At 44.3% G+C, this 14,359-nt stretch overlaps 3 protein-coding genes across 5 annotated transcripts in view; 1 reads left to right on the top strand and 2 right to left on the bottom strand.

Moving 5' to 3' along the window:
- The window catches only part of OSGEP (O-sialoglycoprotein endopeptidase), a 26,233-nt gene extending 17,437 nt beyond the window's left edge, over positions 1-8,796 (bottom strand). Inside the window, exons 1-2 of one of the 2 annotated variants that reach the window (XM_069961542.1) lie at positions 8,723-8,796; positions 6,608-6,731 (exon numbers count right to left, since the gene is read on the bottom strand). In XM_069961542.1, coding sequence (XP_069817643.1) covers positions 6,608-6,722 — 115 coding nt within the window. In that variant the 5' untranslated portion in view covers positions 6,723-6,731; positions 8,723-8,796. The other variant, XM_069961543.1, reaches the window with a different exon arrangement.
- The window catches only part of APEX1 (apurinic/apyrimidinic endodeoxyribonuclease 1), a 25,904-nt gene extending 11,545 nt beyond the window's left edge, over positions 1-14,359 (top strand). The window contains exons 1-5 of one of the 2 annotated variants that reach the window (XM_069961544.1): positions 8,792-8,873; positions 9,970-10,089; positions 10,591-10,760; positions 11,464-11,656; positions 13,039-14,359. In XM_069961544.1, the coding sequence (XP_069817645.1) occupies positions 10,032-10,089; positions 10,591-10,760; positions 11,464-11,656; positions 13,039-13,553 (936 nt within the window). In that variant the 5' untranslated portion in view covers positions 8,792-8,873; positions 9,970-10,031 and the 3' untranslated portion in view covers positions 13,554-14,359. Of the gene's footprint in view, positions 1-8,791; positions 8,874-9,969; positions 10,090-10,590; positions 10,761-11,463; positions 11,657-13,038 lie in introns of those variants that run through there. The other variant, XM_069961545.1, reaches the window with a different exon arrangement.
- Positions 785-2,904, bottom strand: LOC138787546 (uncharacterized). The gene is made up of 2 exons (XM_069964895.1): positions 1,128-2,904; positions 785-886 (listed from the first exon to the last, which is right to left on the bottom strand). The coding sequence occupies exon 1, from the start codon at positions 2,902-2,904 to the stop codon at positions 1,129-1,131; it is 1,776 nt and encodes a 591-aa protein (XP_069820996.1). The 3' UTR covers positions 785-886; position 1,128.

Raw genomic sequence — 14,359 nt, 5'->3', positions numbered from 1 at the left:
TAATATACCGTAGCGTGCGTAATTGTCCGATCTATTAAAATATAACAAGCGTCATTGCGAACGGTAAACGGTGTACACGGAAAGAGGGAAAAAAGTGCGCGGATTACCGATTTTATGTTACATTATATATATAAAAAAAATTAATAAAAAGTGATCAAAACGTCTGATCTTCACAAATATGGTATTAATAAAAACTAGAGATCATGGCGGAAAAAATGACACCCCATACAGCCCCATAGGTGAAAAAATAAAACAGTTATAAGCGTCACAATAGCCCCATTTTATTTATAATTAATTGCCAAAAAAAAAGGATTTCATTTAAAAAAAAATATATAACATTAGAGAATCTGTGTAAACCTGCATATGGTTGTGTTCGGATTGACCTATAGAATAATTGTATCATGTCGCTTTTACCATACAGTGCATTACGTAGACACAGGAACCCCCCAAACGTTACCATATTGCATTCTTTTTTATGATTTCACCTATTTATATCTTCATAAATAATATATTTGGAATTCCATCATACATGTTATGGTAAAATGAATGACGCCATTACACAGTACAACTATTCCTGTAACAAACAAGCCATTACATGGCCTTGTAGATAAAAAACTGAAAGTGCTAGAGCTCTTAGAAAGGGAGGAGGGAAAACCGGAAACACTAAGATCAAAATTTGCGCGGTCCACTGGGTCATTTTGGGCCTGGTCCTCAAAGGGTTAAACCCCACAAATGTTTTTAGGTTTAGACATGTTAAAAGGGGTTGTCCAGCGAAAATCTGATTCTTTCACATCAACTGATATCAGAAAAAGGTATTAGTATTACCGGTAAGACTATTTCTCCGAAATCTTCACGACGGCACCGCAGTAGGAGTTAACTCTACCCCCTAGGGACAGGAAAAAGCACAAACACGAGAGGTTAAAAGCCCCTCCCCTTCCCACAATCACCAGTGTATTATAACAACCTTTGGCACCACGTGAGTACTATATATATAATTTATACACAGTATAGGGTGGGGTGTTGGTGCCGTCGTGAAGATTTCGGAAAAACAGTCTTACCGGTAAGACTAATACCTTTTTCTCTCCTCATCTTCACGACGGCACCACAGGAGAAAGCCAACCATTTACCTTAGGGTGGGACCACAGCCTGAAGAACCTTTCTCCCGAAGGTGAGGTCTTCATTCCTTTGAAGCTGCAGTCTGTAGTGCTTCGTGAAGGTGTGCGGAGAGGACCAAGTGGCTGCCCGGCAAATCTGATCAATCGAAGCTGAAGCCCTTTCTGCCCAGGTGGTGGATACTGCTCTGGTGGAATGGGCTCTTATTCTCAGTGGAGAAGTGAGATTCTGAAGAATGTAGGACTGTTCTATAGCGTTTCTGATCCATCGTGCTAAAACGCTTTTTGAGACCTTTCTGCCTTTATTTTTCCCTTGGAACTGAATAAACAAGGATTGTTCTTTCCTCCAAGTGCTGCATACATCTAGGTATTGTATGATTGATCGTCTTACATCCCATGTATGAAATTTACGTTCTAAGTCATTTTTAGGAGAGGAACAAAATGACGGAAGGATTATATCTTGAGACTGATGGAAGGATGATACTACCTTCGGTAGGAAGTTGGGATCTGTTCTTAACGTAATCCTATCGTCCTCTATCAGGAAATAAGGCTCCCGGATAGTAAGAGCCTGTAGTTCACTTACTCGTCTAGCTGAAACTATGGCTACTAAAAACGCGGTCTTGTATGAAAGTAGTTTAATATCGGCCTCTTCCAGGGGTTCAAAGGGTGCTCGGGTAAGGCTTTCGAGAACTGAGTTGAGGTCCCAAGGTGGATGAAGATTTCTTATAGAAGGAGATTGTCTCTGAGCGCTTCTAAGGAATCTTTTAACCCATCTATGTTCAGCGATGGGATAATCGTAGATGGTTGACAGAGCCGTAACCTGGACCCTTAGAGTAGCTGGTTTTAGACCTTTAAGGAGACCTGCTTGGAGAAACTCTAGAATTAGTGTAATATTCGGGTCAGCTGGAAAGGGTGGTTTAGTTGGGCACCAAGATAAAAACACCTTCCATATCTTTAAGTAGATCTTGTTTGTAACAGGTTTGCGACTTTTCTGAATGGTAGTTATTACCTCTTCTGACAGACCTTTACTCCTGAGCATGCACCTCTCAGGATCCATGCTGACAGCTTTAGTGACCGGAGATCTGGATGGAGAAGAGGGCCCTGAAATAGAAGGTCCGGCTCCTGCGGTAGTTGGATCGGAGGTTCGGCTGCAAGGTTTTGAAGTAGGCCGAACCAAGACCTCCTCGTCCAGTAAGGTACAATCAAGATTACTGACGCCTGTTCCCTCAAGATCTGTAGGACTCTGGGTATCAAAGGAATGGGAGGGAAGGCATATGCCAGATTGTAGTTCCAAGGTTGAGCTAGCGCATCTATTCCCAGTGCCCCATCTCTGGGATCTAGAGAGAAGTAGTCTCGCGTCTTCCTGTTCTGTGCCGTGGCAAAAAGATCTATCTGGGGTTGACCCCATCTGTTGGTCAATTATAGGAATGTCTTGTTTTTGAGGCACCACTCCCCTGAATGGACTATGTGCCTGCTCAGATAATCTGCCCCGACGTTTTCCGAGCCTTTGAGGTGAGTGGCACTGAGGGAAAGAATGTTTTCCTCTGCCCACAGAAATATCTTGGCAGAGATGTTCTGTAAAGCATTTCTCTTCGCACTGCCCTGGTGTCGAAGATGGGCGACTGTTGTTACATTGTCCGATAGGATGTGTATATGACAATGTTTTAGCTTGTCTTCTGCCTGTTTCAAGGACATCAGGACTGCTAACAACTCCCTGTAATTTGATGATCGTCGTTTTTCCTCTGGAGACCATAGTCCCTGAAGGAGACGCCCCTGTACTTGTGCTCCCCATCCCGTCTGACTTGCGTCCGTGGTCATCGTTATTTTGGGAGCTGGATTTCAGTGGACACCCTTTGATAGATTTTCTGGGTGTTGCCACCAGTTGAGGGACTTGAGTACCTGTGGAGAGATAATTAGTTTATCCAGACCTGACTGATGATGATTCCAGGAGGACAGAATTTGACTCTGTAGAACTCTGGAATGTGCCTGGCACCAGGACACAGCTGGGATGCAGGCTGTGAATGATCCCATCAACGACATGGCCTCTCTGATTCTACAGGATCTTTTCCGTATGAAGTCATTAACTTTGTCTATTAAAGAAGACTTCTTATCTGTGGGGAGAAAAGACATCTGTTTTGAAGAATCCAAAAGGATCCCCAGAAATACCTTTTGGGTACTTGGGATTAAGTCTGATTTTTGCACGTTTAAAAGCCATCCTAGGTTTCTTAGAAGGTCTGATGTCACCTCTAGGTTCTGTAGAAGCTTTTGAGGGGTATCTGCAATCAAAAGAAGGACATCCAGATAACAGACAATGCTTATACCCTTTAAGTGTAAATAGAGGCTACCTCCCCCATGACACTTGTAAAAATTCTGGGAGCTGAAGAGATCCCAAATGGAAGGGCTCTGAATTGAAAATGTTGAACCCTACCGTCCATCCTCAGTGCAAATCTTAGGTAGCGCTGAGATGATGCGTGAATAGGAATGTGGTAGTACGCATCTGTAAGGTCAATCAAAGCCATCACCGCGTTTCTTGATATCAGAGAAGTGGTGGTCTTTATGGATTCCATCTTGAATCTTTTGTATGTCACTGCCTTGTTTAAAGGCTTTAGATTTATGATTAGTCTGTAGGACCCGTTTGGTTTCTTCCCCAGAAACAGGTTGGAGTAGTGTCCTTTTCTCAGTTCCGTCAATGGGACAGGCGTTACTACTTCTGAAAGAATAAGTTTTCTTACGCTGTTCCGATTGTAAGTGAGGAGAGGATTGGCGGGAGATTAGAAATCTCTTGGGAGGAGGCTGGGAAAATTCTATCTTGTACCCTTGATGAACAATGTCCAAAATCCAAGGATTTTGAGTTATTTGACTCCAGGTCTCTCCATACCTGGCCAGTCTCCCCCCAACTGGGCCCTGGTTATTGTTATCTTGAGAGGCCTTGGCGGGGTAAAAAATATTTTTATTTTTGCCCCCTTTTTGATAGCTCCAAAGACCTCCATCTTTTCCTTTATTCCTAGTCTGATACTGGTACCTAGGCCTCTTGTAAGGTTCTTTCTTTTTTGAAGGCTTAACTTCCAGTAAGGCTTTCTTTTTGTCTGAAGTTTTTTTGCAAACTTTATCCAGACCTGTTCCAAATACATAGTTACCCTCGAAAGGGATGCCACATAATTTGGATTTAGATATATTATCCCCCGACCAGTCCTTCAACCATAAGGCCCGACGTGCAGCTGTAGTAAGAGCCCCATCTCTGGCCGCTGCTCTCACTGATTCAGCAGAAGAATCAGCTAAGAAAGCTGCCGCATCTTTTAGAAGAGTAATAGAGTAATTTGAAATATCTTCCTTATCATTCTTTTTAATATTTTCATCCAGCTGTTCCAACCACACCTGCATAGCGCGGGCCACGCTTGTAGCTGCGATATTATTATTAATGGAGAAGGAGCTTTGGTGCTTCATCCCACTTTACTATATCTTCTTCCTTAAAAGGAAGTCTTTTCCTAATTCCCCCTGGAATAACAAATCTCTCTGGTTCCTTCCACTCATCTAGGACCAAAGATTGAAGGGTTTCATGAATGGGAAACACAGTCTGAGTCCCGCAAACAATTTGTCCTTGGGGTTAATGTCCTCCTGTACAACCTCCATACCGAGGCCTTGTCTAACCGCTTCAATAAAGGGTCCCGTGCGCTCAGTGGAAAAGAGATATCTTTTAGGACGTTCTTCTGTGATAACTTTTTCTTCATAGATAATTACAGAGTCTGATAACTGGTCAGATTCATGTTCAGATTCTGGGGACGAAGATCTACGTCTTTTAGATCTAGAAGACTCTCCTGATACACTAGCCGCAGCTGGATCTGACGGGGCTATGTTAAGGGGAGTGGAGATTGAACTAGGTAATACTGGAGGGATAATAGGAATCACAGGTAGAGCAGGAGTTACTACTCTCGGGGTGGAAATCTGCATGGATGTTTTTATTTCATCCTTCATCATCTTCCTTATTATATCCAGAAATGAGGATCTGTCCTCCTTAACAATGTCTCCAATGCATGTGGAACAAATGTTCTTTTTATATGAAGATGATAGGCGGTTGTTACAAGTAACACCTTGTATCTCCTTGTAGGGGCCACTTTTGATTTCTCCTTCGATTCCTTATCCTTATTTTTATCCTTATCCTAAAAGGTATAAAGGATAATAATACACTAAGGGCAAACACCCGGTGCAAGAATATAAGGAGTAGGAGAGGCTGTGACCCGCCGCCCCGCTTACGGTGTAACCGCGCGACCGGAAGAGCGTCAGAAACGCCAGGCCGCACCGGAAGCTGGCCCCAAACTCACCCCCAGGCAAGCCCGGAGCTACTTACCCGGCGGCGGGTCAATTTTTGAGTCTGCCTGCGCCCGAAGAGCCGGCCACGGAGGGCGGGACCCCTGCAGACTCCGCACACCAGGACGGGCCAGATGACTGGACCATCCCACCACCCCGGATCCGAAGATCCACAGCTGCTCCCGGGAGGAAGGAGGGCGAATGCTTGTCTTCTTTGCTTCATGGGGGCTTCTCATCTTCCCGACGGATCCCCCACCTCTTGTGCCTGCCCTGTTAGGGACAGGAAAAAGCACTGGTGATTGTGGGAAGGGGAGGGGCTTTTAACCTTTCGTGTTTGTGCTTTTTCCTGTCCCTAGGGGGTAGAGTTAACTCCTCCTGTGGTGCTGTCGTGAAGATGAGGAGAAAAAGTTATATAGATTTGTAATTTACTTCTATGAAAAAATCTCAAGTCTTCCCATACTTATTAGCTTACTTATATGTCCTGCAGGAAATGTTTTATTTTGGGAATTAGCTGCTGCTCTGGACAGTTCCTGTCTCGGCCAGAGATGTCAGCAGAGAGCACTGTGTAAGACTGAAAACATCTCCTGCAGGACATACAGCAGCTGATAAGTATGGGAAGACTTGAGATTTTTTAATAGAAGTAAATGACAAATTTATATAATTTTCTGATATCAGTTGATTTGAAAGAAAAAGATGTTCACTGAACAACCCCTTTAATTTATTTGTATCATTTAATAAAATGAGTGAGTGAACAGGAGAAAAATTAAAAAACTTCAAAACTGAATAAGTTTTTCTAGATGCACTTGCACAATCTGGGCTACGATGAACCAAACAGATAATAATGATCCTCATTCTCATATAGAGGTTAGAACACAGTCACTAACTGAAACAGAAAAAGCTGTGTAGGCGGCTATAAACTGGGTGAGGAACAGCCAAACTCTGCTACAAAGGTGAGAGTGAGATAAGAATGGGGAGAGAAAGAGATGAGCAAATCTTGAGCACGCTCAGGTCCGTCCGAACCTGAGCGTGTGGTAGCGGATTTCTTACAAATATTTCTGTCATTGTCCCAACAATCTGAATGGGGGCATGCAGAAATTCACATGTATGGAACTGACTTTCACTTGCAGTTATTCTTCAACAAATCTGCCAGGTGTAAATATATCCTTAGCATTTTACTATATTACTCTCACCTTGTCCTGGAGGGGTAATGTAGGTTCTTCGTGGATTGCTTAGAACCTTCCCATCCTGAACGATTCCAACTCCGATCTTGTTGGCACTTCCCTCAAAGCCCAGGACAATGGTCATTGTGACAGCCTATAGCAAAAAAAGATACCAGAGCATTAACATTAGAAGTGTCTTACCGGTAACACATTTCCTGGAAAGACACTGAAGCTGCTAGGGTTATAGGGTACCTGTCAATCCTGATATGTCACACAGACATGTCTATAGTCTTGATTGGTCAGGGTCTGTGTGGTGAGACCCCCACTGATTTTTAGAGCAGAGAGTAGTGCAGCTGGTTTGCTGCTTTCTCTGTCTAACAGCAGTATATGGGCTATGTAGACTATGAAGCCTGTCTCCTGTAGAGAGACAGAGGTCGTACCAAGTCAGGGAGTGAAGTGCTCAATCATGTTCTTTTCCCACTTTAATCCAATGGGCCATTCATACCTCTGCACGGACATGCGCATAGTGTAGCGCATAGTGCTGGCATGCGCATAGTGTAGCTATGTGCTGCATAAAGAGCATCTGTTTACTGGGAGGTGTAGTGTAGGTTTAGATCTCTGCTTGCTGACTGTGAATGAAAACATTCTAGTTCCATCCAGAACACTTACACTATACAGAGCTGAGACACAAAGACAGGTACATATGCCTGCATTCACTGACAGCAAGCAGAAATAGAACTATACCTTTTCATATTACACAGACCTAGGCTCAGGGACACATGTTATGGTCCTTTTACACGGAGCGATAATTTGACCAATCGAACAATTAACGATTTAGAAGCAACAATGTGTTTTTATAACGATCAACGTTTAGATGGAACAATATATTGTTAGAAAAATCGTTAATGTGATCGTTTTAAGATCGCTTAAGCCCATCTCACACATAGGGTAAATCGGTGAAAGACTGTTTAGACGAAGCGATCTGCGAATTTTCAGTCAATGACTAAAGATGATTTGAGAACTTGTTGAAAGATCAAAATGAACGATTTCTCACTCATTGCTTGATCGTTCGCTGTGTTTACACGAGTCGATTATCGCTCAAATGCGACCGTTATCGTGAAAATTCGAACGATAATCGCTCCGTGTAAAAGGGCCATAAGTCTATGGAAGCAGCACAGGTGCATGGAGATGATGCAGATAATGTCTCCTGGGGGTCAGGTTACCAAGTCAATAGACAGATAACCCAGCTCCCAGAGAGGAGATCACATGTCCTGTGTCTACAAAGGGAGGGGGGAAACAGGGAGCTGAGCGTGGTCAGAGTGGACATAGAAAAGATGAATTTAGATGTCCATAGCAGATAAGAATGAGAAAGGCTGCAAGATAGGTTATACATGTATATTAGATATAGGGTGGTATTGAGAAAGGGGTTCGTTTAGAATATTGTTTTTGTTCCCCGGATAACCCCTTTAAAGAGTGACATGTGTCAGGCTTTCGTGGCGCATTCTGAGGATATACTGTAAATGTATGGTTAGGAGTACCCCTTTAACATGCATCTTTTTTTCTGGGGATACTTTCATGGTGCAGTTGACAATGGGGGCTATGTGCACATCACTATTACACCAACAATGTAGGCAGGTATAGGACGTTTCCATCATGTTCATGGGATCCCTATGTCCTGACTATGGAGGTGCCTTCTGATCTCCATACAAGTGATATACAGCAGCAGAGTGTATAGGAAAGTAGAGTCAGGGCTTCCCTACACAGGGTCACATACAGCAAACATTACCACTGCATTGTAGCCAAAGGCTGAGGAGAACACCAATCAGGGCTGTCAAACTCAGGCCCTCTAGCTACAAAACTACAATTCCCATCATGCCTGCACAGCCAAAGCTTCAGCTCTTACACTCCAGGCATGATGGGAATTGTAGTTTGGAAGCAGCTAGAGGGCCTAAGTTTTACACCTGTGGACACAGACCTGCAATTGTACATGCGGGAGTGCCCCTAACCACACAGCAGCACGGCCTAATCCTGGTACATGGCCGCCACCCTATCCGCTGTGTACACTGCCAGAGGCGCCATCCTCCCCGCTGTATACACTGAGGAAACAGCGGGACCCTCACACACACAGCACGCGCCGCACTCTACCTGCCGCCGAGGCTCCGCCCCCGTCCCACCACGTGTCTCTGTTGTGTCCCGCTTCCCACGACGCGTTTCCGGGCAGCCTCGTGTGGAGCTTCCGTTCCGGTGTCTTTGTGTGAATCGTTCCCGGGAGCTGCAGAAGGAGGCGCGGTGTCCGGTGTGTATATTTGTCCTGCATGGCGGGGAGTAGCGGATTAGTATAGGACCGTGCAGGCGGCATATAGCAGAGAACTGGTCACTGTTCACACGAGGCTGCAGGAATGGTGGCTCTCCAGCTCATTCTCTGCCATAGATATAGATATATAATATATATTATATATATATATATCTCCTGCATTCATCTTCCATGGTGAGGAGGACTCTGCTGCAGAGATCCTCACAATGCTTGTGGTGCCCACAGGGGGGCACTATGTCTGATTGTCCTATATACTGTACTTTATTAGTTCCCCCATGTTTGGAGATCTCCTGTTTAAAGGGGTTATCCAGCGCTACAAAAACATGGCCACTTTTCCCCTACTGTTATCTCCAGCTCAGGTGCAGTTTGCAATTAAGCTCATCAGTGGAGGTCCGACCACTAGGAGGCCTCCAGTTCTCCCAGTATATGGAGCATCAGCAGGTGTTGGTGACCACCGCTCCATTCACCGTCTGTGGGAGATTGAACGGAGAGGTGATAAACCCCGGCCGCTGGCGCCCTATTTCCTGGGGTGACATTACCCCTCCGTTCTCCTGATTCATGGGGGTCCTGTTGTTAGGAGTAGTGTTGAGCGGACCTGTTAAACTTGATGAGTGGTTGGAATGACATCATGGAAGAGGGCCACCTCAGTATTTAATCATCCCCCATCCCCAGTACGCCAAACCCCATTGAAATGGAGGGTTGAGGATGAAGGTAAGAAAGGGACCGCCTTCATTGAGATGGCCGTCCTCTTTAAAAAACTGATCAAATAGCCGTCAGCGCGGCCGAGGGGAGGGCATAGCTGCAGCCAGAGAGCTCTCACTGTGGGTGGCTTATCTCTTCCAAAACAAAAGGGCATGGGCCCTTAGAGTAGTTATAAGTTGGATCCATAACTGGAGAACTGTAGCTGAAGCTTTATTTAATTTAGGGAAAAAAACTGTGTATATTGGAAACCAATGGAATAAAAACCTCCGCTCTCCTGTATACAGATGTATGAGGTGTGTTAGTAATACGGTTATTGGTGCTTTATATTCCATACGTCTGCTACACAGTTTTAATAAAGTTTTTGTATTTTGTAAAGGTGCCCAATTCAAGACGCTCCGATCTCTGCTATACCCACGTCTGATCTCTTTGATCACCAGAATGCCCAAAAGAGGAAAGAAGGATGACACCAAGTGTGAGTCCTCTGTGCAGGATGAGGGTGAGTAAAGGGCCAGGTGTCTTATGGGTAATGTCCCACAGGTTGAAGTTTTAAAAGGGTTACTATCTGGGGAGCGGGAAAAAATACTACTCTACTTCTCTACTCTCTGCCTTGGTGTCTTCTCAGAAATATAATGGGAGATGGAGGGGACATACTATATGGCATCATTACATATGGTGGAAGCAACATTTACAGGCATTGCTTGCACAATGTGGAGGCTGTTGTGGTCACAGCATGTGAGTGTGGCTTCTTCTATATGTGATGGTCAGCTGAGCATGTATGTCTTCTGAATGGGGACAGTAGAGAAAGAAGCTATCAGACTCTGCTAGTGGCCGCTTATGTCCTCAAAGACGAACGTTCAGGCTATTGAAATCATAAGGATCTTCTCCCCAGACCTCTGCCGTCAGGGGAGAGTCAGGAGGTCTCCCACACAGGTTGGATGGTTGCATGGTCTGGATGTGATGTGTGTGGCCAGCTTTATTCTGTCTCTTCTTCTCCCAGAACCTGAAAACAAGAAGGGAAAGAAGGGAGGCAAGGAAGCTGAACCTGTGATACTGTATGAGGACGGCCCTGACAGATTGACCACTGAAAATGACAAGAAGTACACACTGAAGATCAGCTCCTGGAACGTCGATGGCATCAGAGCTTGGGTCAAGAAAGACGGTTTAAAGGTAGGTGCATAGGTTTAAATGGGTTATCCAGTGCTTTAAAAACATGGCCACTTTCTTCCGGAGACTGCACCACTCTTGTCTCCAGCTTGGGCGGGGCTGCTCAGTTCCATTGAAGTGAATGGAGCATAATTGCAAACTGCACCTGAACTGGAGACAAGAGTCATGTTGTCTCTGAAAGAAAGTGTCCATGTTTTTGTAGCACTGGATAACCCCTTTAATGCTGCCCATTCCCCATGAACTCTACATTTTATACTTAAAGTGAGTCTGTTAGCTGCAGTTCAGGTTCCAAACTGCTGACACTGTTAGCTGTTTGGGCCAGGAGACACATGGTACTTTTTATGCATCTGTCTGTGATTCCGGAATGTAGAAAAAAAAGCTTTAAATCAAGAGGCTGGAATGCCCCCTCTCTCCCCCTCCCATTCTTATCTCTGTTTGATTGACAGCCATCTGGAAGCTGCACCCCAAACAGGTTCATGTATGAGAGGGGGAGCAAAGAGGGGTCACGGCCCTCAGCACTTCTGGGGCTTGGGAAAGTACTTTTCTAACTTATGGTAGCACAGACAGACCTAGGAAAGGTACCATGTGTCTCCCAACTACCAGCCACCAAACAGTTTGTAACATTAATTGCACTTGACATATTCACTTTAAATTAAACTTGAATTGAATACATTTAGTATAATGTGGTGTCTGGCTTCCTCTACAGTGGGTACGAGATGAAGATCCTGACATCCTCTGTCTTCAGGAGACAAAGTGTGCCGAGAAAGCTCTCCCTGCAGATGTTAAGGACATGCCTGAGTACCCCCATAAATACTGGGCCTGTTCTGATGAAAAAGAGGGTTATAGTGGAGTGGCAATGCTTTGTAAGGAGAAGCCTTTGGATGTCACATACGGCATTGGTAAGTGATTGGATTCTGCCTTTAGGGCACATTTACGTCTTGGGCCAGAACTATCCAAGTGCGTAAAAGAGAAACTGGTGTAAACTGCTTATAGCAACCAAATAAAAGCTGAGCTGTGATTGGTTGCTGTCAGTATTTTACATCTGTTTGTTTTATACACTTTGGATAATTGGGGCCTATTGGGGGAGATTTATCAAACATGGTGTAAAGTGAAACTGGCTCAGTTGCCCATAGCAACCAATCAGATTCCACTTTTCATTCCTCACAGACTCTTTGGAAAATGAAAGGTGGAATCTGATTGGTTGCTAGCGGCAACTGAGCCAGTTTCACTTTACACCATGTTTTATAAAGCTCCCCCATTGTGTTTGCACCTCATTGGAAAATGTAGAGAGATTTATACTATACCTGACAAGGTTCTATCCCGCTAAAGTAATTTTTTTTTCTTATCCTGGAACATGATATAGAATTTTATAAGTCCATGCCTGTAAGAGAATCTGTTACTATCCAAACGGCCTTCATATATCCAGCTGTGCTTCCAGAATGTAGAAAACTGGAATACTTTTTAACCTTTATGAACATGTTTTTTTTTTTTCAACCATACCAACTATGTAACCACCGTTCCCATACCTGACCCTGCTTGGTTGTCAGTCCTGGGGGTGGGGGGGGGGGGCTTAAAGGTTTCAGAAGATCAGGAGCTTGAAAAGCCTCTCTGATGCTTTTTACTGGAGAATTTTTTGCTACGGAGGCATGTCTCGTTGACCTAACTTTGTAATGTGAATTGCAGCCGACAGATTCCTGTTTAGCAATTCACACTAAAATCCTGATAATTCCATTATTTCAATAAAGTGTCACAGGGGCACTCCAGCGGAAATCTTTTTCTTTCAGATCAGCTGGTTTCAGAAAGTTATGTAGTTTATAACTTCTATTTAAAAATCTCAAGTCTTCCCATACTTATCAGCTGCTGTATGTCTTGCAGGAAACGTTTTCTCTCCAGTCTGACACAGTGCTCTCTGCTGACACCTGTCTGAGACAGGAACTGTCCAGAAAAGGAAAGTTTTTTTAATGGGGATTTGCTGCTGCTCTTGGACAGAGATGTCAGCAGAGAGCACTGTGTCAGACTGGAAAGAACTCACCACTTCCTGCAGGACATACAGCAGCTGATAAGTATAAAAAAGACTTGAGATTTTAAAATAGAAGTAAATTAGAAATCTATATAACTTTCTGAAACCAATTGATTTTCTCTGGATAACCCCTTCAACATGATAGAAGATTTCATGCTGTGTGTAGGGATCTGATTATTTACCCTTTGTATCCTGGGTAATTTGTGAGTTTTCTTTTTTAGGTCTCTAATCCTATTTCTCTTTCCACCATTGTCCTACTAGGGATTGAAGAGCATGACAAGGAGGGTCGCGTAATCACTGCAGAGTTTGACTCCTATTATTTGGTTGCTGCTTACGTTCCCAACTCCAGCCGCGGCCTGGTACGTCTCGATTATCGCCAGCGCTGGGATGTAGACTTCCGCGCTTATCTTAAAGGACTAGACAGCAAAAAGCCACTCATTTTGTGTGGCGACTTAAATGTTGCACACCAGGAGATTGACTTGAAGAACCCCAAAACCAACAAGAAAACTCCTGGCTTCACTCCTCAGGAGAGAGAGGGATTTGGGGAGCTGTTGGCTGAAGGCTTTGTAGACAGCTTCCGTCAGCTGTACCCTGACAAGCAGTATGCTTATACCTTTTGGACGTACATGATGAATGCAAGGGGAAAGAATGTTGGGTGGAGGCTGGATTACTTTGTCCTATCGAAAGCTTTGCTTCCAGCCTTGTGTGACAGCAAGATCAGAAGCAAAGCCATGGGAAGTGACCACTGCCCAATAACCCTTTATATGGCAATATAAAGGAACTAGGATCCAGATTTATCAAGCTACCTGAGCCTGACACTGTCAAGTCTTTTTTTCTCCATAGTAACCTATTGCAGCTCGTGTTTTATTTTACCAGACCTTGTTAGGCTATGTGCACACATCGTAAGAGACCAGCCGTTCCAGATGATCTTTTCGGCTGCAGGGTTCTGATGCGGGTGCATCCTTGCACGCCCGCATCAGAACTCTCCACTGCATGCTATGGAGCGAGCGGCCGGAGCCACTCTCTCCACAGTTTGCACTGACAGGGTTTTCTGCGGCCGCTATTCACTGAATAGCGGCCACAGAAAACTGACATGTCGGTTGTTTGCTAGGGATCCCGGCCGGAGTGTATATACCCTGTGTATACGTTCCGGCCGTAATCCCATAAACGGAGAGGTAACGTATATTTTCGTAAAATATAGGTTGGGGGAACATAGCCTTAAAATATAATACCTGAGCTGTGATTGGTTGCTGTGTGGAAAACCAGACTGTGTGTGATTCTGGTAGCTTGATAAATCAGAGCCTAGAGGTCGTTCTTAAATTCACTGCCATGTACTATGCTTATGATGGTATAAGTATAGCACTTGGTAAGCTGCAACACAACCCTTTACATGACCATGGAAATACGGTGCTTTGATAATCTGGGATTTTTCGATACTGGCATATAGAATAAGTAATAGTCAGGGTCATGTAAAGAGCTTGATATATCTTAGCCATAAGATAGTACAAGGTTGGTGGTGCTTTTTTGCATATTTTGCCATGTAGTGTTTGACTATGAAAAAATAAAATAGTTTGTTTTTCTA

Source organism: Dendropsophus ebraccatus, chromosome 3 (assembly GCF_027789765.1).
Source record: "Dendropsophus ebraccatus isolate aDenEbr1 chromosome 3, aDenEbr1.pat, whole genome shotgun sequence".
Classification (NCBI taxonomy): Eukaryota; Metazoa; Chordata; class Amphibia; order Anura; family Hylidae; genus Dendropsophus; species Dendropsophus ebraccatus.
Note: the sequence above shows the minus strand (reverse complement) of the source record. Positions and strands in the feature narration are given on the sequence as shown.

Coding starts and splice junctions, on each gene's coding strand:
- LOC138787546 (XM_069964895.1), bottom strand. CDS start 2,904: ATGGGGAGCACAAGTACAGGGGCGTCTCCTTCAGGGACTATGGTCTCC.